Here is a 24,532-nt window from a genome sequence, read left to right on the forward strand (position 1 = left end):
AGGCCACTTTCTTAGGCACAATCCTGTCTTCTGGGTCCTCAGCTTCTTTGCCCTCTTGCCTCTTGCAAGAGGTACAGTAAGTTCCTCTCCAAAGAGGAACTTACTTGTTCAGCTCACTTGTTGTTTGTTCTCTATTTTCAAAGCCTAACTTCCTTGTTCTTTGTACCTCCTTACCCCTAGTTAAGAAGGGAACAACCTTCCCGCCGGTCCTAATCTATAACTCACATCTGTTCCCTTGGATACCCTCGCTACAATTGCCATTCCCGCGGAAACTCTTCTTCCTGCCGAAACCGCTTGCCCTACCACTGTAGCCCACATTTCTGCTCCATTTGAACTAGCCAATCGGGATTAGCTTAGATTGTGCCGTCCAGCCCCAGCCAATGGGAACAGGACACAGAAGCAGAGACTAACCGCATTAGGGATAAAAACCCCTTCTCTCTTTTGTTCGGTGTGCTTTCCTGAAGACCAGATGTGCGAGTGGCACCCTTCTGCAGAAGTAAATTGGCTTTGCTGAGAAATCTTTTATTTGAGTGCTGGTTTTCCTTGCGACTTCGAGCTTTAATTTCCAACACCACCGTGGGACACTCTTCCCTTCCTCTTCCTCTGTCGGCCCCTGCTCATTCTTCAGCTCTCAGTTCAGGTGTCCCTTTCTCAAGGAGACCTTGAGAAGGTGCCCAGGCTTAGTCAAAACCCCTCTTAATCAGGTTATGAACAGCACAAAGTCCAGTCTTCCCTCAATTGACACAGTAGTTGCTTTCCTGGAAAATTTGCTGTCTTATTAACACTGTGCAAGAAATCCTTTAAGTTTATATGACAAACGAGTTAGGGCTTGGGTTAGGTTATTAGGAGCATGGTTGCAGCCACAATAGGCCCTGGCAGGAGGCATGGGAGGAGGGTCCTTTCTTTGTGGTGTGAGACTCTCCTTTCTATTGCAAGGCCGCCCAGGACCAGCCCCGGTCCCTAGGCCTTACCCCTTTCATCATTGTGTCAACTCGAAATGCACCCCAACTTTCCAGGAAGTCCAAGAAGCTAGAGGCTCACTCTGGACCTCACGATTGGCAACCAGTAAGGTCTTTCTACCCTGGAAACTGACAACGACTAACCCCAGCTTAAAGATCTGCAGGCGATCAGCTCCTCATGGTCCAGTTCCCTGGCTGGTATTGGAGTTATTGAAACTCATTGTCACCTCCCTCTTCATTTTTGTGCCATCAGGGAAAGCTCTTTGTTCGGCCAGAGGGTCCCTGATCCCTCTTCTAGAGGCCTTGAGGGCATCCTTTCCCATAACACTACCTGGCAGCTAGTGTTTACTGAGCACTTACTATGCCCCTAGACACTCTACAAAGAGCCTTAGATACACTAACTCATGCACCCTATGAAGTGAGTTCTATTGTTATCATTTCCATTTTGCAAATGGGGAAACCTAGACTTCTAAAGAGTTTTGAATCCAAGTATTGCACGGCTCCTGAGTCTGCTTCTAACCACTACACCACACTGTCTCTCCTTAGACTGCAGGACTGTGCTGGTCACTTCCTGTGGCTGGTTTCTGGAGGCAGCTCCAGATGACCCAACTGGAGTTTAAGGCAGGGGATGTGAGGGCATGAACTTGAAACTACATTTACATAACACTTATCTAAGTGTCCTTAACAAGACTAGAGAAGGAGGTGCTGAAGGCTCAGCTTTAGCTCCACTCTCCTATGTCCAACCACACCACCCCCCAACCTCCAGCCCCATCCCACCCAAGCCCCATCCCCAAATTCTACCACCACTACCACCTCCAGCCTCACCTCTACCTCACAGATCCGCCACCAGCACCTGACCCACCCCGCCCCACTTTCCCTTCTAACTCCACCCTCAGTACTAAATGCACCCCACCCTCCAAAGCCCACTTTCACTCCATTTCACCCCCAGCCCCCTCCGGGCTCATCTCCATCTTCCTTCCCACTCCAGTCTCACCCCAGCCCCTCCCTTTAATCCTATCTTCCACCACCTCCCGCCCCACCCCAGCCTTCCTTTGGCACCCCCTCTGCTGTGTCCTCACTGGTGGTGACTTCACTTTGGGCAGGAGCTGTGTGTACCCAGGACTGGTGTCTCCTCTGACCCCCTACTCCAGTCTCCTAAGCGCTAGACCCTCTATAGCTTAGGGGCCCAGGGGAGCTGCTAGGTGGAGCAAATGATTGATTTCCCAACTGACATTCAGACCTTCCAGAGGCCCCTATACATGGAAGCTGCCGATACCACTCACCCTTCTCTACTACCTCAGCCTCAGCACCGCCTTCTTCTACCACTCTTCTTCACAAAAGGTGACAGAGCGAGACTCTGTCTCAAAAAATAATAATAATAATAATAATAATAATAACAACACTACCACTGCCTCAGCAAAGTTGGGACTATTTGTCTCTCTTTTCACAACATCTTCAACTAATGACAATAATAATAAAATAACAGTACTGCCAGCCGGTGTATGGAAAAATGCTTGGTTGCATTAGTCAGCAGTGAGAACCAGTGAAAACTGCAATGAGATTCCCTTTTGCCTTATCCAACTGGTAAAACATTTACAAGTCTGACTGTTAGAGTAGGCAGATAGCCAGAAATAAGCAGGCAAGAGAGCGTTTGGGAAAAGAAGTCCTGGAGACTCCATTCACTGACAGTCAGCGCCACCCACTGGCAGCCAGCAAAGAGACAACGGCTACACTGGCAACTTCTGGCCTTGTGGTTGGGCTCCTCTGGCCCTAAAGGGGACTTATGAGGCCTTACCCAGAGATAACCATGGTAGGGACTTTCCCACTGACAAGCATGTGCACTCCTCTAGTAACTCGCCCTACAGTAGCCTTTTGCTCATTATAATAACAAGCCGGGCACAGTGGCTCATGCCTGTAATCCCAGCACTTTGAGTGGCCGAGGTGGGCGGATGACGAAGTCAGGAGTTTGAGATCAGCCTGGCCAATATGGTGAAACCCCGTCTCTACTAAAAAAATACAAAAATTAGCCAGGCATGGTGGTGCGTGCCTGTAGTCCCAGCTACTCAGGAAGCTGAGGCAGGAGAATCGCTGGAACCCGGAAGGCAGAGATTGCAGCGAACCGAGATCACACCACTGCACTCCAGCCTCGGTGACAGAGCGAGACTCTGTCTCAAAAAATAATAATAATAACAACAAAACACACCCTTGAGTGGAGATTTTAAATGCTAATGAGACAGGCAATGTGTTTACTAGCGCGTACAAACACACAACATTCACAGCCAAGGGGACCACCTAAAACATGATTGTAAGTGACACTCCCTCATGCCCCTTCACGAATAATCATGTAAGATTCTCATAAAGAGGGTCCCCCAGCACCAGCTGCTGCTGGCTCGTTCTTTCAGAGTGTACTGTCTCTTTAAATAAACACTGCTACTGCTGTTTTTTGTCTGATGCTGTTTTCCAGCCAGGTCAGCCCACTCCTTTCTAGGAACGTACTTTATCTTTCTTCAATAAACTCTGCTACTTCACCTTTGCTGTGTGTCTCTTGGCTGAAATCTTTCTTCCAAGCAGACAAGAACTGAAGATTCCCGCACTTCCCTGTAATGTGACCATAGGAAATATAGGCATAAGCATGAAACAACAGGAATTTTCCTGTGTCTAGCAGCAGTATATGTTGGCTTAATGGCATTGGGGCATGATTTGGCCAATCTAGTGGAGTTGAAGAAGCACATAACCCTCCAGTTCTACTTGTGGGTGTGTGCACTTGTGCATGCATCAGGAGACACAGTGAAACTGTCTCTGTTTGGGATAGTGAGAAACTGGAACAACTAAGGTCTCCATCCATCAACAGAAATCACAAATGTAATATGTTGATACAATGGAATACTATACAGTTCTGAAGATGAATGAATTAGAGTTACAGGTAACCAACCTGGATATAACTCAAATGTTGAGTCAGAAAGCAAGGTTGAGAATGATCTGTGTAGCAAAGTGCCATTAATCAGTGCCATTTAGATAGAATTTAGAAATGTGCTTGACTAGGCCTGGCATTCCCCACTTTCTCAGGCCAGTGACATGTAGCTGCTCTCTGGGCGGTGTGTCTTGTGGAGAGGACGGACTATTTTTGACCTGGCTGGCACCTCCTCTCACCGCACCCCGATACCGCCACCCCAATACTGCAGCAGGGCTGCCATCTTGCGACCTGGCTGGCACCTCCTCTCACCGCACCCCGATACCGCCACCCCAATACTGCAGCAGGGCTGCCATCTTGCGTTGTCAGGTTATAGGAAGCCCCTGTCCAATGGTGTTTGCTCCTTTTCTTCCTCCAGCTCTAGGTCTTACCTGCAGGGGGAAATGGAGCGTCCTCGAGCCCGAGGAGAGTGGCGTGAATAGACCCGTCTCTCACAGGGAGCAGTCACAAAGTCTGGGACTTTGGCAGCCTTGATGGGGGTTCCTTGGGGCAGGAAGAGCCATGGGACAAGAACCATGGGAAGGGAAGGAAAGAGCTAAAGAAGAGCTGCAGGAAGGAGAAAACAGAAGGGGAGGGAAAGAAACAGATGCCCTGATTCAGGTATCTTGGAATGTAGTCACTGACATCCAGGCATCAGATCTGAAGGCCCAGGCAGGACATGTAATAGTGGCCTGTTGGCCCTTAGTGGGGGCTGTGGCATGCCCCCTGCTCTGTCTTTGGTGGGTCATGTCACCTGTGCAATGCCTGGGGCCCCAAAGCAGCAGAAGGGCTGGGCTGAGGAGTTCTGTCTCCCATCCATTCCCCACCCTTTCTATCTGTGGTCAGCAGGTTTCCCAGAGTCCCTACGAAGGGCCTTAAATTGTTCATCTTTTGTTATATTTGTCTTCTTTAGTGGACTTGCCTCCACCTTGCTCCCCTGCCACGTCCCTATAAGTCCCTGGACCCAAGCAGGGCCAACTTTCTATAGGATTTTCCAACTGAGTCTGTGGTGAGTAGGGTCATCTGACATCTGAAGTTGCCCGATAAGGGGCCCAGGCACTGTAGGCTGCCATGCTCCTTGTCATGGGGAGGATAGTGACTACAGTTTATAGTTAGAATTGCATAACAATAGCCTAATGAAATAATGTAACTATAATAATTATTTAGGGCTTCTTATGTGCCAGGTGCTGCACATATACCAATGCATTTTAGCCTCAAAACTACCTAATAAGGGAGACACGCATGTTATTACCAGTTTATAGACAAGGAAACTGAGAGAAACAAACTCACCCAAGAGATAAGTAGGAGAACTGGAATTTGAACCTGCACAGCCAGATTTCCGAGACTGTGTGCTTCATCTCTGCCATGTATGTAGTTCAGGCGTTTACGGGGTCTAATACAGGCCAGGCATTCTGCTTGGTGTTTGCTGTTCTTGTGCCAAGTCAAGCACGCTCCTGCCTCAGGACCTTTGCATTCGCTGTTGCTTGTACTTTTCAGCTCTTCCCCTGGGTATCTGCAGGGCTCTCTTCCTCACCTCCTTCAGGTGTCTGCTCAAATGTCACTTTATCAGGAGGCCTCTTCTGTCCACCCTGCATAAAATAGTGTCACTTCCCCTTTGCTCTGGCAACTTCCTTCCCCCTCCTCCTGCGTTGTGAAGGCCCTCAGCACTCAGTATAGTGGGGCCTGTTACTCACCTAGGGTTACTTGCTCATTGTCTGTCTTCTCTCGGGAGGAGGTAAGCTCTGAGAGAGCAGACTTCTGTTTCATTCTCAGCACACTGATTAGGGCCTGGCACAGAGTCAGCTTTCAACCACGTTTCAGGATTGAATGAGGTTGGCTACAATAGTGGACCATTAGGTTCCTGTCCCCAGGGAGCTCAAATTCTAGTGGGGACAACTAACAACCATCAAGGAAGCAGACACACAAACACACACGCACACACAGACACGCACACATGCACACACGCACACACACGCACACACACGTGCACACGCAGGCACACAGATGCACACATGCATGCACACACACCCACATAGGTGCACACACACATGCACGTGCGCTCACACACACACACCACACACACGTGCACACGCAGGCACACACAGGTACAGACACACACATGCACACATGCACACACACCCACATAGGTGCACATAGGTGCACACACACATGCATGTGCGCTCACACACACACACCACACACACGTTTTCAGGTAGCAGTAAGTACTATGAAGAAAACTTAAGTGGCAAGCAGGAATGAGAGTGATGGAGGTGCTCTTTTGGATAGAGTGGTCCAGAGAGGCCTCTTGAAGGTAAGAGTTAAGCAGAGACTTGAATGAATCAGGGAGCTTTGTGTGGTCAAAGCCCAGAGGGGTGCTGGAGCAGAGTCAGCTTACGGGATCTCGGGAGATAAGGTCAGAGGGGGCGGCAGGGACCAGCTCATGCAGGGCCCTACAGGGCCAGGGGGCTTGCAGGGGCAGGTGGGACCCACCTCCAGTTAGTGGAGAGCCACCTCCATGCTTTCCTGCTGTTTCAGCTTCCCGTGGCCGCTGTAACAGATCACTGCAAACCTGATAATTTAAAACAACAGAAATTTATTTTCTCATATTTCTGAAGTCCCGAAGTCTGAAATCAAGGTATTGGCAGGGCCACACTTCCTCCGGAGGCTCCAGGGGGAGAATTTCTTCCTTGATTCTTCCAGCTTCTGGTGGCTGCTGGCATTCCTTAACCTGTGGTCACATAGCTCCAAACTCTGCCTCTGTGGTCACATTGCTTTCTCTTCTACATCGAAGATCCTTCCGTGTCTCTCTTGTAAGGATACTTAACATCTCTTTTAGGGCTCACTTAGATAATCCAGGGTAAACCCCCACCCCCATCTCAAGATTCTTAATTTAATCACATCTGCATAGTCTTGTTTCCTTTTTTCTTTTTCTTTTTACTTTTGCCATACAAGGTAACAGTCACAGGTTCCAGAGATTAGGACATGGATATCTTTGGGGTGGGGGTTAGTATTCAGCCTACCTTCCCTACCCTCTCTAATGTCTGGTAATTCAATAATTTATTCCATTCTCAGACTAAATTACTGTTGTCTCTGGCTTAGTTCAAGCTGTTTTTCTGTTTGTGGTAATGAAAAACATCTAGACTCATCTACTCCCCACTATAGTGAGTGCTAATAAATGTTTGCCTGGAAAGAGAACAGGGAATTTACATGTATCGAGTGCACGCAGTGCACACAGCACATAGTAGGCCCTCAGTAAATGCAGAATTGAACTGGTTCTTTTTTTTTTTTTTGAGACGGAGTTTTGCTCTTGTTGCCCAGGCTGGAGTGCAATGGCGCGATCTCAGCTCACTGCAGCCTCTGCCTCCCAGTTCAAGCGGTTCTCCTGCCCCATCCTCCCAAGTAGCTGGGATTACAGGTGCACACCACCACGCCTGGCTAATTTTTTGTATTTTTAGTAGAGACGAGGTTTCACCATGTTAGCCAGGCTGGTCTCAAACTCCTGAACTCAGGTGATCCACCCACCTCGGCCTCCCAAAGTGCTGGGATTACATGCATAAGCCACCGTGCCTGGTCTTGAATTGGTTCTTACACAATGCAGAGAAGTCCACATTAGTATCCTGGATGTTCTGTGATGGGAAGGGACTCTGATTAGTCACTGAGGGTGCACAGGGAGGAGGCAGAGGCCTCAGGGTTAAAGGCAGGTGTGTCTGACTCCTGGGCATGCACACTCTTCCCCTTGTCAGGGCTTCTCAGTCCACTAGATGGTGGTAGCACCCCCCAGGTTGTGCCAACCAAAAACATCTCTAGACATTGCCAAAAGTCCAGTGGGGGCAAAATCACTCATCTTGGGAACTACTGCCCCATATCATGCTGCCCCAGGGGAGGTGATAGTGGGAAGAAGTGCTGGCTAGCTAGCTGGGCATTGAACTCAGGTGTCCCACAGGGCAGGTGAGAGGCTGTCTGTATGCTGCTGTGGTGGAGATAACTGGTTATCCCCTGATATCTGCCATCCGGTTTCTCTAGTGAAAACTTGCAGCTGGGTGCATTGCTGCCAGAAATAAAGACTACATCTCCCAGTGTTTCTTGCAGCTAGGTGTGACCATGTGACCACATTCTAGCCAAGTAGAGATAAGTGAGGTGGCCAAGTTCCTGACTGTGCACTTAAAGGGGAGGGTCCTGCTCGCCTTTCCTGCCTTCTTTTCCAGTCTGGCTGCCTAGAAGGTGGACCTGGTAGCAATGAGATCAATGAATCCTGGGTCTCAATACCAGGGAGTCTCTGTATTGCTTGGCCTGCTGATGGTCAACTTTCTGGTTGATTTCCACTGGTTTAAGCCACTGTTATTTAAGAGCTTTGTTATAGTTGCTGAACCTGCGTTCTAATATTACACCTGCCCAAGCCAGCCATGAGGGGGATGGAAGGAAGGCAGGAAGGAGTGGGGAGAAAGGTGTAGATGGAAGGGGCACAGATGGTCTGGCTGGTTGAGCTCAGAGATTCTTACAGACATCTCCTGGGAAGAAGACTCTGAGTTGGATGTTGGAGGCCAAGAAGGATGTAGTGAGGTGGGGAAAGGGGCAGGGCACACCAGAAAGGGCTGCAGCAGGGGCAAGGGTGTTGAGGAGAGACTGAGCCAGGGACTGAAAAGCAAGGAGGTCTTGAACAGGCCAAAAAGAGAAAGGGAGACATTTTAGAGGGAAGCCCGGTGCAAAGAAGGGAATTTCACTAGGTGGACCAAAACCAGATGTAGGGATCTAGGAGTTTGTCATGAGGCCTGGGGGCACCTAGAGGCTGGGACTGGAGGTAGGGAAATGGTTGAGGAGCCCTGGCTCCTCTCCAACTCAGAGGGTCCTCACTCTGGGGCTGACCCCTCACTCTTGACCCTTGCTCCATGCTAAGGTGTTCATGACTCCTGCTGGGCCTGTGGTCTTGACATCTTCTTGCCCAGGGCTCCTCCGAGAGGTAGCCAGGGCCAGTAGGAGTGCAGCCAAGGTAATTGCCTTCAGCCCCAGGACCACAGGTGCGAACACAACCAGGAGGCCTGGGAGGCACAGGAGAGAGCTCAGGCGGGACCCGTGGTGAGGGCCCCACAGCCCACGCCTCAGTGCTGCCCATGGGCAAGGTCACATCCTGCTGCTGTATAACCTCTGGAGCTGTATCCTTTCTACATTGAAAGAGGAGATCAAAGACCACCCTTCCCTCCGCCCTGGGCCCAGAGAACGGTTGCCCAATATTCTACCTGCATCTGTAATCATCTCAGTCACATCCCTAACCTCTGCTCTTCCTAATTGCCTAATGCAATCCTCAAGGTAATCCTACAGTGTAGGATAGTGATCCAATTTTTATAGATAAGGAGACAGACCCAGAGTGGGGAAATGATTTTCTCCGGGCCACATGTGTTAAAGAAGTGACGGGACCCAGGCTGTCTGGCCCCCATGAATGGCAGGAGCAGGGCCGAGCATCAGGAAGGCAAATCTGACCACGTCTATCACAAGCTCCCACCAGATACTGAGAGTCCTCGAATGTTAACATGAGATGTGCTAGGCACAGTTCTGGACACTTGGCATGTGTGATCTCCTTGAGTGCACACACAACCCCATGAAGTAGGGTCTCTGATTCTTGTCCCCTCCCCCCTAGTTCATAGAGTCAGATACCAGACTCAAGGGGCGAGAACTTGCCCATTACACTAGGAAGGGGCTCCATCCAGGAGGCTTAGCTACAAAGCCATGTTCTCCAGTGTCGCTGTGCATAGCCTCACAGTGTGTCCCTACACTCAGAATCACAGGGAGCTCACCGCCTCTCAAACAAAATTTCCCACTAAACAGTTACATGGCCCTGGCTATGAGAAAGTTCGTTATAGCTGAGCTGTTATAACATGGTTCTCTGGGGTCCTAGTTCTGCAGTTGAGATGAAGTCCTGGCAGCATTCTTGGTGGCAGGTTAGCCCCAGGAGTCTAGGACTGCTCCCTTCCCATGACCAAGCCATTCATGGCCCCCTTGCCTGTGGGGGACTCATTGACTCCACTGAGGTGGATACACTCACCTGTTGGATACATCTCAGTTGCAGGTTCACTGGTGAATTCTGCCTCTTTGGAAGAGGTAGATTTTGCTGCAAGGGAGAGAGGCTTTGTCATACTTCCCTTTATCTTTATCTCCCACCACTTCCTAAGTCCCAGGAGCTGGGATCTCTGGGATGAGTCTGCCAGTTTCTATGTGGGTGCGGGCTAGAAGTCAAACCCTGCAGCTATGAAGGACAAAGTTAGACTTTCTACTGGAGCACGTTTAGGGTATGGACATGTCTAATTCATTGCAGTGTCTCCAGTACTTAGCATAGTGCAGGACACTCAACAGTCATGTAGTAGATGTTTGTTGAATTATTATTGTTACTATTATTTTTTGAGACGGAGTTTTGCTCTTGTTGCCCAGGCTGGAGTACAAGGGTGCAATCTTGGCTCACTGCAAACTCCGCCTCCCAGGTTCAAGAGACTCTCCTGCCTCAGCCTTCCAAGTATCTGGGATTACAGGCATGCACCACCACGCCTGACTAATTTTGTATTTTTATTAGAGACGGGGTTTCACCGTGTTGGTCAGGCTGGTCTCGAACTCCTGACTCAGGTGATCCACCTGCCTTGGCCTCCCAAAGTGCTGGGATTACAAGAGTGAACTATGGTGCCTGGCCAATGTTTGTTGAATTATTAATGATCTATACAGAGTTCTGTGGAAACCAGAATGGGGAGAAATTAACTCTGCTTGAGAGGAGGAGAAGGTTTTACAGAGGAAGGGCCATTTGTGCTGGGCCTTGAAGGATGAGTAGGAGTTTTCAGAGAAAAGGAGAAAGCATTCCAGGTAGAGGGAAAAACTTATGTAAAGACATGGAGGCTGTGAAGAACTGGCTTGTTCGGGACATGTAGAAAAATTCCTGTTGAATACCTGCTCCGCTCTCCCGACAAGTCCAAAACCAATTGTCTCACCTTTCACTTTCAGCCTGGTGCCCTGTCCAGACAGGTATTGCCTGTTGGGTTTCCTCTGAAACTTTACACAGTAATAGGTGCCTGCATCCTCACTGGAGACGTTTTGCAGAAGAATGCTGAAGTCATTGTTGGAGGCCTGCACCGCTGTCGCCTTGGGGTGGGAGATGCCTCCAAAGTTGTAAATGGCCTCCCGGCTCAGACCAGCTCCCTGGAACCACCTGATGGGTCCGGGGGGACCGTCTCCAAGCACTGTGCAGTTCAGAAAGACAGTGTCTCCAGTGGTCCCCAACACCAATTCCTGGGGCTGGATGATCCACAGGTCTGGTTCAGGGTCCCCAGCTCCTGAAGTCAAAAAGGAGGTCCTTGTTGATTTCCCTCTCCTCTTCCATCGTTCACTCATTTCCTCCCTGGTGTTTTCCCTCCCTTCCTTCTTTCCAGATTTCTTCACTCAGCCACTCCCTCCTGCTTTCTTCATTACTCTCCAGTTGACTCATTCAGTAAAAAAGCTCTGAGTACCTACTACATACCAATGGTAGGATTGGGGAACATGAAACTCAGGAAGACACAAGTGCCCGGCCCTGAAGCCATTCTCTGTCTTCCAGTGGAGATGGTCAAAAAATTGCCCAGAGGTGGAAACCCAGAAGACGGCAGGACTACAGAGGAGGCACCATCATAGCTCGGAAGAATCCAGTGAAGCCTTCCTGAATCTGCCATCAAGTTAAAATGAACTCCCATGTACAGATACTTTCCATGTCACCAGTTTATGGGGTGTTTCCACAAGCATCCATTCTATTTAATCACCCGAATGACCCTTGAAGTACAAATTGTTTTGCCTGTTTTTCAAGCAAAGCACTTGAGGCATGTAGAGCCAGGGTAACTGACTTAAGAAGGAACTACTATTCAATGACAGGCCCAGGATTTGGGTATTCAGGTCACCATAGGTGGACTTACAGATGCCATGATTGAGTACTTGGGGAGTGTGGTAGATGACATGATCAGCCTCAGGTTTTGACTCTGTGCTTGTAATAGGGTACATCCACACTCTTACCTTTGGTGCATGGTGGAAGACTATTCTTCCTTGTCCCTTGACTTGGAGCTGAGCCATGTGACTTGCTTTAGCCAGTGGGCTGTTAGCAGACATAATGTCAGTAGATGCTTGAGGTGTACTTGAAGAGTTGGGACTGGGCTTCTGCTTCTGCCATCTTTATGAGAAAACATGCCCCACATAGTTGCTACCTCTCCAGCCCGGGCTCTGGCATGAGACATGAGGAGTGGAACCACCCAGCCACATGTAAATGTGCATGTAGAGATACAAATATGTATTGTTGTACGCCACTGAAATTTTGTGTGATACAGCATGATACAGTGGATAAAGGTGACTGTGCAGGGAAACAGACTGGAGCAAATGTGTGGTCTGCAGGGCCTGATCCTTACCCTTCACAAGCACTGAGGTTCCTTCATCCGATTTCATTTCTGAGTGTTCACTCAAACCATCAAACCTCACACAGTGGTAGGTTCCAGTGTGCTCCCTGGTGACATTGTGGATATAGATGGAATAATCACAATTCAGTGGTTCTGATGTCCGTTGGATCATGGGCATTACCCCAGGGAAGGAGCCATGTTTAAAGTTATAAATTTCCTGTTGGTCCTGAGTGCTCACCTTCACCCATTTTATCATACCATCAGTGCAGGAGCCAACCACCATACACCTCAGTAGAAGTGTCTCGCCTTCTGCCACCAGCATGGGGCCCTCGGGCTGTAGCACCTGCCAGTCATTCCTGCTGCTCTGCCCAGAGGCATCTACAAAAGAGGAAGAAAGACCTTGCACTGGGCAGGAAGGACTTGGAGCCCTAAATGACAAGCTTAAAACAATCAAACCATTATCTGGCCAAGAACAATGGCCCAGGATAAGACAGGAGTGTCATTAGACAGGGAAGGGAAAGAGGGGATGAGATGGCTGGCTGCAGAGAGAGAACTGAGCTATGCAATGGCAAACCTACAAACAATAAATAACACTCAAGTGCTCACCATGTGCTGGGCCCTGCATGCATGATGTCACTTATTCTTCACAATGCTTCTGTAAGGTAAATGGCATCATTCCCATTTTTTGACAGAGGAAACTGAGGGTCTGGAAAGGTTAGGCAGCTGTCCCAGGATCATCAGCTAGGATTGTGTCTCCCAAATGCACATGTTGATGTCCTAACCTCCAGTACCTCAGAATGTGACATATTTGGAGATAGGGTCTTTAAGGAGGTAATTCAGTTAAAATGAGGTCATTGGGGTTGGGCCTTAATCTCATCCAACTTGTGTCCTTATAAGGAGAGGAAATTTAAACATACACATGCAGGGGGAAGACCATGTGAAGATACAGGGAGAAGGCGGCCGTCTATAGGCTGAGGAGAGGGGCCTCAGACAAACCAGCCCTGCAGACATCTTGATCTCAGTTTCCAGCCTCCAGAATTGTGAGAAATTACATTTATATTGTTCAAGCCACCCAGGCCATGCTACTTTGTTATGGAAGCTCTGGCACACTCATACATCACTCAGTAAGAGAGTGACAGGCTTGATTCAAGCCCTCTCAACCTGTTTCTGGAGCTCTGGCTATTCATCTTCAAATGCCACCCTTCAGAGACATAGGTTTGTGTGTTGCGGGGTTCAGTGTAAATACCCTTTCTGCCTCATGTGAATTATCAGCAGACTGCAGTTCGTGTTAATGTGTTATGAAGTGAGGCTATTTTGAAGATAGGTTGAACTGTTGAGTTTATTCTCAAAGTGGATACAGAGAAAGAGAGCTGAGGCCTCCCATGGATGTTCTGGGTTACAAACATCATCACATGTACTCCTTCTAAGAATTCTGTGAGGTAGATGCTGTTATAATCTCAATTTTAAAAACTTCTCCATTTATTATTCATTTATTTTTTAAATTTTTTTTGTAGTGATGGGGTCTCACTATGGTGCCCAGGCTGGTCTCAAACTCCTGTGCTCAAGTGATTCCTTCCCCTTGGCTTCCCAAAGTGCTGGGATTACAGGTGTGAGCCACCATGCCCATCCTATAATCTCCATTTTCGAGATGAGAAAGAAAACGAATGCTCACAGTGGTAAAGAAACATGAGGTGAACCATGCATTCAGTAGATATCGTGTCCAGGATTTGAACTCAGATCAGGTGACTTAAGATTCTGCTCAACTCAAGGTCAGCAGCTTTGTACCCCGAGTTTCCTTTTTGTCTGTATTCCCATCAGCCTTTGTGAATAGCTCAGTCTCACTCCACACATTTGTTTGCAGTATATCATGGTGTTTCTCAGTTGTGAATGAGGCAAGGAGAGTAAGAAGGTGAAGCAAACATTTCCTTCTAAGAGGGTCTAGGAAAGACTTATGGAATTCTAAATTCTATTTCTACCTATCTTCAGCTAGGCATGTGCTGTTAACCACCAAGAATAACTTTCTCACAATTGTGACCAAGTGATAACCGCATGTTGAATCCTAGGGATTGCTTTTGTCCTTGATGTCCTTAGTTCCAAGAAATTCAGCGACATCCACTCTCAAACATTATTTGAGCTAGTCAGATCTGTTATCACTGATACTTCCTGTTTTTTTCCCTGGCCTCAGGGAATTTCCTCACACACACCTACAGGACTGTGCCCATCACTCAGCACAGGGCTAAGAATGGTGCCTGTTCCCACCAGCCAAACTGGTAAAACCCATGATTGTCAGGGCACTGGGGAAACTCCATAGAAGAGAGATGCAGCCCAGAAAGAAGTGTTCTGGTCCACCCAACAAATCTTAAAAGCAAGGCCCCAAACTGATTTAAAAAAAAAATAACATTCTATTGTGAGGCTTCTAACACATGTATATGTAGAAGTTATGACATCAATAGAATAAAGACTGGGAGTGGAGAAATGTGAGTTTACTATTGTAAGTTTCTTTTTTTTTCTGGTATCCATCACCTGAGTATTTATTATTTCTATGTGTTGGGTACATTTCAGGTCCTCTTTCCTAGCTGTTCTGAAAAACAATACATTGTTGTGAATTATAGTCACCCTACTCTGCTATCAAACATTAAAATTTATTCCTTTTATCTAACTGTGTTTGTACCCATTCACCAACCTCACTCTTAATCCCTCTCCCTGAGACTCATCACCTTTCCTAGTCTTTGATATCTATCATTATAGTTTCTACTTCCGTGAGATCATTTTTAGCACCTGCATAGTTGTCTTTCTGTGTCTGGCTCACTCCTTCCCTCCCTTCCTTCCTTCCTTCCTTCCTTCCTTCCTTCCTTCCTTCCTTCCTTCCTTCCTTCCTTCCTCTCTCTTTATCCTTCCCTCCCTCCCTCCCTTCCTTCTTTCCTTCTTTTTGGAGTGCAATGGCACTATCTCGGCTCACTGCAACCTCCGCCTCCCAGGTTCAAGCAGTTCTCCCACCTCAGCCTCCTGAGTACGGCTTACTTCACTTAACATAATAATCTCCAGTTCCATCCGTGTTGCTGTGAATGACTACATGATTTCATTATTTTTTTTTTTAATGGTTGAATAGTATTCCATTGTGGGTGTGCTTGGGGACACTATATATATGTATTTTTTTAATCAATTCATCAATTGATTGACGCTTAGATTGATTCCATACATTTGCAATTGTGAATATTGCTGCAATAAACGTAGAAATGCATGCACTCCTTTGATATATTGATTTCTTTTCCTGTAGATAAATACCTGTTCTAGGATTGCTGGATCATATGGCAGTTATATTTTTAGATTTTTGAGAAATCTCCATACTGTTTTCCATAGTGGCTGTACTAATTTACATTCCCACCAATAGCGTATAAGAGTTCCCTTTTCTCCTCATCCTCATCATTTTTTTTTTTTTTTTTGAGACGGAGTCTTGCTCTGTCACCCAGGCTGGAGAGCAGTGGCACCATCTCAGCTCACTGCAACCTCCGCCTCCTGGGGTCAAGTGATTCTCCTGCCTCAGCCTCCTGAGTAGCTGGGATTACAGGCACGTGACACTACACTTGGCTAATGTTTGTATTTTTAGTAGGGACAGAATTTCACCATGTTGGTCAGGCTGGTCTCGAACCCCTGACCTCAGGTGATCTGCCCACCTCAGCCTCCCAAAGTGCTGGGATTACAGGCACGAGCCACAGCACCTGGCCTTTTTTTGGGTCTTTTTAACAATAGCCATTCTAACTGGGATAAGATGATATCTCATTATGGTTTTGATTTGCATTTCCCTGATGAGTGATGTTGAGCATATTTTTTCATATACCTCTAGGCCATTTGTATGTCTTCTTTGGGAAATGTTTATTCATTCCTTTCCTTTGCTCATTTTTAATTAGATTATTTATTTGTTTGTTTGCTTTTTTAACTGTTGAATTGTTTGAGTTCCTTGTATATTCCAGATATTAGTCCCTTGTCAAATGGGTACTTTGTGAATATTATCTCTCATTCAGGAGGTTGTCTCTTCACTCTTTTGATTATTTTTCTGCAGTGCAGAAGCTTTTTGGTTTAATATAGTCCCATTTGTCTTTTTTTTGCCTTTGTTGCCTGTCTTTCAAAGTCTTAGCCACAAAACCTTTGCCTAGAGCAATGTCTTGGAGTGTTTTCTGATTTCTTTGTATTGTTTTTCAGAATTATCTTGTATCTTACTGATCTTCCTTAGTATCGATATTTTGTGTTCTTTTTCTGGGATTTTGTAAATTTCTTCTTGATTGGGATGTGTATTGGTATAATAGACCAATGGCATAGAATACATAGACCAATGGTATAATAGACCAATGGCATAGAATAGAAAACACAGAAATAAATCCATGTATTTACAGCCAATTGATTTTTGGCAAAGGTATCAAGAATACACATTCAATAAATGGTGCTGGAAAAACTGGATATCCATATGCAGAAGAATAAAGGTAGACTGCTATTTCTCACCATATACCAAAATCAACTAAAGATGAATTAAAGATCTAACTGTAGGACCTAAAACTATAAAAACTACTAGGAGAAAACAGGGAAGGGACTCCAGGACACTGGTATAGGTAAAGATTTTATGACTAAGACCTCAAAAGGGTCAGGCAACTAAGACAAAAATAGACAAATGGGACTATATTAAACTAAAAAGCTTCTTCATAACAAAAGCAACTATCAACACAGTGAAGAGACAAACTCTTGAATGAGAGAAAATATTTGCAAAGTACTCACCTGACAGGGGACTAATCTAATATCCAAAATATACAGGAAACTCAAACAACTCAACAGTTAAAAAAATCTCATTAAAAAGTGGGCAAAGGACATGAATCAACATCTCTCAAAAGAAGACATACAAATGGCCAACAGGCACATGAAAAAATGCTCAACATTACTAATCATCGGGGAAATGCAAATCAAAACCACAATGAGATATCATCTTACCCCAGTTGGAACGACTGTTAAAAAGGCAACAATAAAAAAAAACAAAATAAATAAACAAACCACCACAAATATATGCTGGTAAGGTTGCAAAGAAAAGGAAACTTTATACACGGTTGGTGGGAATGTAAATTAGTACAGCCACTATGAAAAACAGTATGGAGATTTCTCAACAAACTAAAAATAGAAATGCCATATCACCCAGCAATACCACTACTGGATGGCCAGTATGGAATACTATTTGGCTATAAAAACAAATGAAATTCTGTCATTCGTAGCAACGTGAATGAAGGTGGAGTTCATTATGTTAAGTGAAATAAGCCAGGCACAGAAAGACAAACATCACATGTTTTCACTCATACGTGGAAGCTAAAAAAGTTGATCTCATGAAAGCAGAGGGTAGAATGATACCAGACGTGGGGAAAAGTGAGTGTAGGGAGGGGGGCATGAGAGAGATTTGTTAATGGGTACAAACATACAGTTAGATAGAAGGAATAAGATCCTGCCATTTGATATCAGAGTATGGTAACTGTAGTTAACAACAATGTATTGTAGATTTCAAAATAGCTTGAAGAGAGGACTTAAAATGTTCCTAACACAGATAAATGAAAAATACATGAGGTGATGGATATCCTAAATACTTTGACTCATTTATTACACATCCTATGCATGGAACAAAGTATTACATGAACCCCATAAATATGTACAAATGTTATGTATCGATTAAAAAAGAAAAATTGGAAAATATTTTGAACTGAAGGAAAATGAAAACATAATATAAAAATTTGTGGGATCCTGTTAAAGCAAGGGGAAATTTGTAGTATTAAATGCCTATATTTGGAAAGAAGAAAGGACTCAAATAAATTACCCGCTTTCCACCTTAAGAAACTAGAAAAAAAGGCCAATAAACTAAACTCAAAGTGGTGAAAGAAAGGAAATCATCAAGCTGGAAATGAAACTTAATACAGTAGAACACACACACACACACCACACACACACACACATACACAGAAAAAATCAATGAGAAGAAGAAAATCTTTGAGAAGATCACTAAAACTGATAAATCTCTAGTCAGATTGAACAGAGGGGACACACACAGAAAGAACCTAAATTATTAAAATAAGGAATAAGATTGGTGATACTACTACAGATTTTACTCTTATTAATAGAATAATAAAAGAATATTATGGAAAACTTCAAGTCATATATATTTGACAAATTAGGTAACATGAACAAATTCCTTGAAAAAGATACACTGCCAAAGCTTTCTCAAGAAGAAAAAGACAACCTGGTTAGCCCTATTATCTATTAAAAAGTTCAATCTGTTATTAAAAATCTTCCCAGAAATAAAGGTCCAATCCGAGAAAGTTTCATTTGTGAATTTTCCATATCTTTTTTCTTTTCTTTTCTTTTCTTTTCTTTTTTTTTTTGAGACAGGGCCTCACTCTGTCACCCAGGCTGGAATATGGTGGCGTGATCTCAGCTCACTCCAACCTCTGCCTCGCAGGTTCAAGCAATTCTCCTGCCTCAGCCTCCTGAGTAGCTGAGATTACAGGCATGCACCACCATGCCCGGCTAATTTTTATATTTTTGGTAGAGGCAGGGTTTCACCATGTTAGCCAGGCTGGTCTTGAACTCCTGGCCTCAAATGATTCGCCTGCCTCAGCCTCCAAAACTGCTGAGATTGCAGGCATGAGTCACCATGCCCAGCCAAATTTTCCATATCTTTAAGAAAGAGATAATACCAATTTTATACAAATACTTTTAGAAAATTGAAAAAAGGAGCATACTTTTCTAATTATTCTATGAGTCCCAGTGTTATCTTGAAACCGAAGCCTTTTCCTTTCGAGAAAGGAAAACCAATATCTCTCATGAACATAGATAAAAAATTTTACACAAAATTTTAGTAAACCGAATTCAGCAATCAGCAATATTTAGAAAGTATAATACATTATAATCAAATTGAGCTTACCCCTGGAATATAAAGTTGGTTTAACATTCAAAAATCAATCAATGTAATTTACCATATTACTAAACTAACACACACACACACGCATATACATGCACTCATATAATCATCTCAACAGAATGCAGAAAAAGCAGTTTTCAAACTTGAACATGCATTCCTAATAATAACTCTCAGCAAACTGGGAAGACAAGGAAGGTTTTTCAAGTTGATAAGGGGCACCTGTGAAAACCCTACAACAACTCTATCAAGCTTAGTGGTGCAAAAATCAATGTTTTCCCTGCAGATCAGGAACTAGACAAAGATGCCTGTTTTTACTATTTCTATTCAATTTTATAGGATAGGTACTAACCGTGAAAAAGGTAGTAGGAAATAAAAGACATCCAGATTTGAAAGAAAAAAGAAAACTGTCTTTATGTGCATATGACATAATTAAAATTTAAATGAAAATTTCTTAAAAAGGCTACTAGACCTAATAAATGAGCTTAGCAAGGTGGACGATAAAAGATCAATGTACAAAATTATATGTATTACTATATACTAGCAATAAACCACTTGAAATTGGAATTTTAAAATTTCCAGTCATCAATGTTATAAAAATAGAAAATATTTAGCCAAAAATGTAAAGGAACTGCAAACTGAAAACTTATAAGCCATTGCTAAGATAAAAAAAATCAAGCCTAAATAAATAGAGAGGTACACACTGTTCATATGTTGGAAGATTCAATATTGCTTAGATGTCAATTCTTCTCAAGTTGATATATAAACTCAATGCCATTCCCATTCAAATCCTAGCAGGCTTCACTTTAGCATTGATAAACTAAATCTAAAATTTATAGAATAGCCAAAACCATTTGAAAAAGAATAAAGTTAGAAAACTAATACCACCTGCTTTCAAGACTTAGATAATGTTACAGTAATCAAGACAATGTGGTATTGCACAAAGATAGATAAACCTATCAGTGGAACTGAATAGAGTCTAGAAATAGTCCATGCAAATAGAGGCAACTGATTTTTTAAAAAGAGATGAGGTCTCGCTATGTTTTCCAGGCTGGAGTGCAGTGCTATTTTGGGTGTGATCGTCATAGCACACTGCAGCCTCAAACTGCTAGTCTCAAGCAATCCTCCTGAGTAGCTAGGAGTACAGGTGCATGCCATGGCTCCTAACTGTAATTATTTGATGTTTGACAAAGGTGCAAAGACAATTCAATGGAGAATGGGGAGTTTTTTCAACAATGGTGCAAGAACCATTGGAAATACATGTGCAAACAAATGAACTTTGGTTTATATCTCAAACTATATAAAAATTAACTCAAAATAGATCATATAACTAAACATAAAATGTTAAACGATACAACTTCTAGCTGCAAACATGGAAAAAAACTTTGTAACTTTGGGTTAGGCAAAGATTTCTTAGATGTAACACCAAAATCATGATCCATTAAAGACAAACTGATGAATTGGACTTCATAAAAATTAAGAACTCCTGCTGCTCGGAAAACACTTGTAAAAGAATAAAAAGACAAGTCACAGAGTAGGAGAAAAATCTTTGCAAAGCATATATCTGGCAAAATATTTGTATCCATAATATATAACGAACTCTCAAAACTCAATAATAAGAAACACACTTAAAAAATGAGAGTCGAATAGACACTTCAACAAAAAGGATGCATGATGTAAAAAATGTTCAGCAGCATTACATATTAGGGAGTTAAAATCACAGTGAGAGGTTGGTAATCCTAGGACTTCAGGAGGCTGAGGCAGGTGGATCACTGGATCCCAGGAGTTCAAGACCAGCCTGGGCAATATGGTGAAATTTTGTCTCTACCAAAACAAAAAAACTAACCAACCAACCAGACAACCACAAAAATTAGCTGGGTGTAGTGATGTGCGCTTGTAGTCACAGTTATTTGGTAGGCTAAGGTGGGAGGATCACTTGAGCCAGGGAGATGGAGGTTGCAGTGAGCTGAGATCAAGCCATTGCACTCCAGCCTGGGCAACAGAGTGAGACCCTGTCTCAAAAAAAAAATCACAGTAAGATATTACTATGTACCCATTAGAATGACTAAAATTAAAAAGATTGACCATAGTAAGTGTTGGTGAGGAGGTGTAGGAACTGCCATCCTCCTACATTGCTGATGAGAATGTAAAATGGTACAACTCCTTTGAAACACACTTTGGCAGTGTCTGAAAAAGTTAAACGTATGGCAACGATATGATCCATTTTATTCTATTTCCCTAAGAGAAATGAAAGTATATATCCACACAAAGACTTGTACATGAATATTCATAGATGCTTTATTTATAATAGCCCTAAACTGCAAACAACCCAAATGTCTGTCTACAGGTGAATGGGAAAGGGTTTATCCATACAATGGATAGACATGAGAAGAAATGAACTATTGACATATGCAACAACATGAATGAATCTCAAAATAATTATGCGGAGTAAAAGAAGCCAGCCAAAAAGGAGTATAACTGTGTGATCCTTATTATACACAATTCTAGAAAATGCAAACTATAGTGACAGAATACAGATCCGTGGTTGTTTTGGAGACAAGGAGGGGTGGCAAGGACGAATCACAAGGAAACTTTTGGGCGCCGGATACGTTCATGATGCTGATTTTGGTGATGATTTCACAAGTGTGAAATACACCCAGCACTCACAAAAAAAAACTTATCAAATTGTGTACTTTACATATGTACGGTTTAATGTATGTCAATTACACTTCAATAGAGCTGTTAAAAATAAATTATTTGTAAAGATGAAGCCTGCGTGTGTGAGGAGAAAGAAGCAATGGAGGAGAGGAAGAAGGAGGCACTCAGAAAGTCTCATCTCAGCTAGGGGTGAGTCTGGGGAAGTGAACACCAGGGAAGAAGCTGGAGCCTGGACTCAGTCCTGGTGCCCACACCCCTTCCCTCCCTCTCCCCTTCTGAGTCCCCTTCTGTGTTGTCACCTGGGCTTTAGGAGGTGTCCTAGGAGGTTTGCCTCTGCCTTGTCAGTGGAGCTGGACCTTCTCATCTATTTTCCATCTGCATCCTCTGCCTTTCATGGTTCCTGTACGGGGCTCCCTTTAAAAGCCTTATAGAAAATGTGTTAGCCCCAGTCTCCTCTACTACAAAATAGGGGCACTCATATTTTTCTCTGGGGCTGCTGTGAGTATTAAATAGAAAAGTGGTGAGGCTCAATCCTGGGCCAGCTACGTAATTTGTGAGGCCAAGTGCAAAATGGGAATGCACGTCCCTTGTTCAAAAACTATTGAGCAACACAGCAGAGCATTAAACCAAGCATGGGGCCCTTCTAAGCAGGAGGCTCTGTGCCACTATATAGAGGGCACACCCAAGAACCAGCCCTGACTCGGCTTGAGATGCAGCTGGACTCAAACCTTCCAACTGACTGGTTTAAGCAACTTCTCTTATTTTCCATCTATTCTATTGCAACAATCATTGGGAATATTTTTTATTCTGAGTAGTTTAGATTTCTGATTTCCTAGTCTAGTGCCTAAAACATAGCAGACACTCAAAAGTACCTGTGGAATGAGACCTAGCAATTATGATTCACATCTTAGATTTGAGGAAATCAGCTCAGAGAACTGAAGTGGTGTCTTGAGTCATACGGCCAATGAGTAAGGGAGCACCTAGGTCCGACCCCACACCTGGGTTCTGCCAGGATCTCTCCTGGGGATGGCCACCCCGGAGGACCAAAGATGTCATGGACAGAATCTAGATCTCAGTAGAGCCTGGAGCAGAGGCCCAGATGGGCAGGAGATGGAATGAGCCCACTGAGAGCCAAGTATCCCTGCCTGGTAGATCAGAGAGTTCTGGACTCAGAGGCTGAGCTATATATTCAGGGGTCTCAAGACTCTGCAGCTAACCTGGCCTGCCCCTGAGTTAGAGGAAACATGGGAATGATAATAATAATCGCCAAGAGTTATCAAATCTTTGTTATGCCAGGCACTTATGGGTATTATCTTGTTAAATTCTCCTAAGAAAGTCCCAAGGTGGGTCCTATTTTTAGCTCCATTTTACAGTTCGAAAACAGGCTCAGAAAGAAATTACTTAAACTGGTTAGTGGTGAGGTTTGAGCCTACTGCGTCTTAAGCTGAGCCAGGGCTGGTTCATGGCTGTGCCATCTATATAGTCGCACAGGGCCCTGTGCTTAGAAGGAGCCCATGCTTGGTTTACTGCTCTGCTGTGTTGCTCAATACTTTTTGAACAAAAGACCGCAGTTTTCATTTTGCAGTGGGTCTCATAAACTATGCAGCCGGCCCAGGGCTGAGCCTCACCACTTTTCCATTTAATACTCACAGTAGCCCTAGAGAAAGGTCCCATGAGCGTCCCTGTTTTGTAGAAGAGGCTCCTGAGGCTAAAGGAGCTGCAGCATCTGACGTGGGCATAGGAGCAATCGAGCTTGAGCGCAGAGCCTGGGAGTTTATCGCTTCACTACGCTGCTTCTTGGGACCCTGGGTGTGCTCTCTGCCGGAGTCAGGCAAATTTTCAGTGGACCCCTCTTTACTCTATCTTCATGGGGTCAAGCTTCTCCAGGCATGGCAGAGCACTTAGTGCCCCTCTAGGGACTGACCAGCCGGGGGTGGACCCTGTTCTGTCCTAGACCCCACTTACCTGAGGGGACAAGGACCAGTGCCAGCAGCAGGAAGCAGGGAGGCAAGTGGGCCAGGCAGGTGGGGGCCGACATCGTGGAGCACATGGCATCTTCTGTGGTCCCCAAGACTTGGGGCTCCTCTGCTTTCTTGTGAGTGTTGGAGTCTGAGGCGGGGCCCGTGGACAAGGCAGTTTCTGTGTCTCTTGGCCACAGCTGCTTGGGGAAGTGTTTTCATTGCAGCAACACAAGGCTGTTGGTGCAATAGGAAGGAGCCCGGTCAAAGGGTTTCCTGCTTTTGTGTCTGGGCTGTGATTCCTGTAGTCACTGTGCTAAAACCTTGATGACCCCTTGCCGTAGGCTCCATCCTAGGTGCCCGGGAGGGAGGTGGGCACTGAGGTCATAGGATGCACTCCAGAATCAGGTGGAATTTGGAGCAAACATTGGATCTTCCTCTTCTTGGCTGTGCAAGATTTCAAAGTCACTTCCCATTTCTGAGCCTTTTGTTTCTTCATTTGCAGGGTAGGAACAACAGCAATCCCCTCCTCAGAACAGTTTTGGTAAGATTATGAGAAATAATGTGAGGGCACAGAACAATGTAAATGCTAAACATATTAACCATTATTATTCATGATGTGCAGAAAATAGAGGAGGTGACATTGCTTAAGAAGAAGGATTTATTATAAAGCAAGCCCC

The 24,532-nt window shown here is 44.8% G+C and overlaps 1 protein-coding gene across 4 annotated transcripts; it reads right to left on the minus strand.

Moving 5' to 3' along the window:
* Positions 1–1,982: 1,982 nt before the first annotated feature.
* SIRPB2 (signal regulatory protein beta 2) lies at positions 1,983–24,151 on the minus strand. 4 transcript variants are annotated; one of them, XR_010154197.1, is made up of 8 exons: positions 23,860–24,146; positions 12,309–12,674; positions 10,875–11,216; positions 9,947–10,012; positions 6,400–6,478; positions 5,200–5,746; positions 4,302–4,476; positions 1,984–3,557 (listed from the first exon to the last, which is right to left on the minus strand). XR_010154197.1 is itself a non-coding variant. In XM_016937303.3 (5 exons), exons 1-5 carry the CDS (start codon positions 23,942–23,944, stop codon positions 8,776–8,778), a joined length of 1,029 nt encoding a protein of 342 aa, XP_016792792.2. In that variant the 5' UTR covers positions 23,945–24,151; the 3' UTR covers positions 6,818–8,775. The 4 variants fall into 4 exon arrangements, 2 of the variants coding, with proteins under 2 accessions (XP_016792792.2, XP_016792793.1); XR_008541296.2 differs by having other exon boundaries at positions 1,983–3,557; positions 5,200–6,478; XM_016937303.3 differs by lacking the exons at positions 1,984–3,557; positions 4,302–4,476; positions 5,200–5,746; positions 6,400–6,478 and adding an exon at positions 6,818–8,945 and having other exon boundaries at positions 23,860–24,151.
* Between the last annotated feature and the right edge of the window lie 381 nt (positions 24,152–24,532).

This window comes from Pan troglodytes, chromosome 21 (genome assembly GCF_028858775.2).
Source record: "Pan troglodytes isolate AG18354 chromosome 21, NHGRI_mPanTro3-v2.0_pri, whole genome shotgun sequence".
In the NCBI taxonomy this organism is placed as follows: Eukaryota; Metazoa; Chordata; class Mammalia; order Primates; family Hominidae; genus Pan; species Pan troglodytes.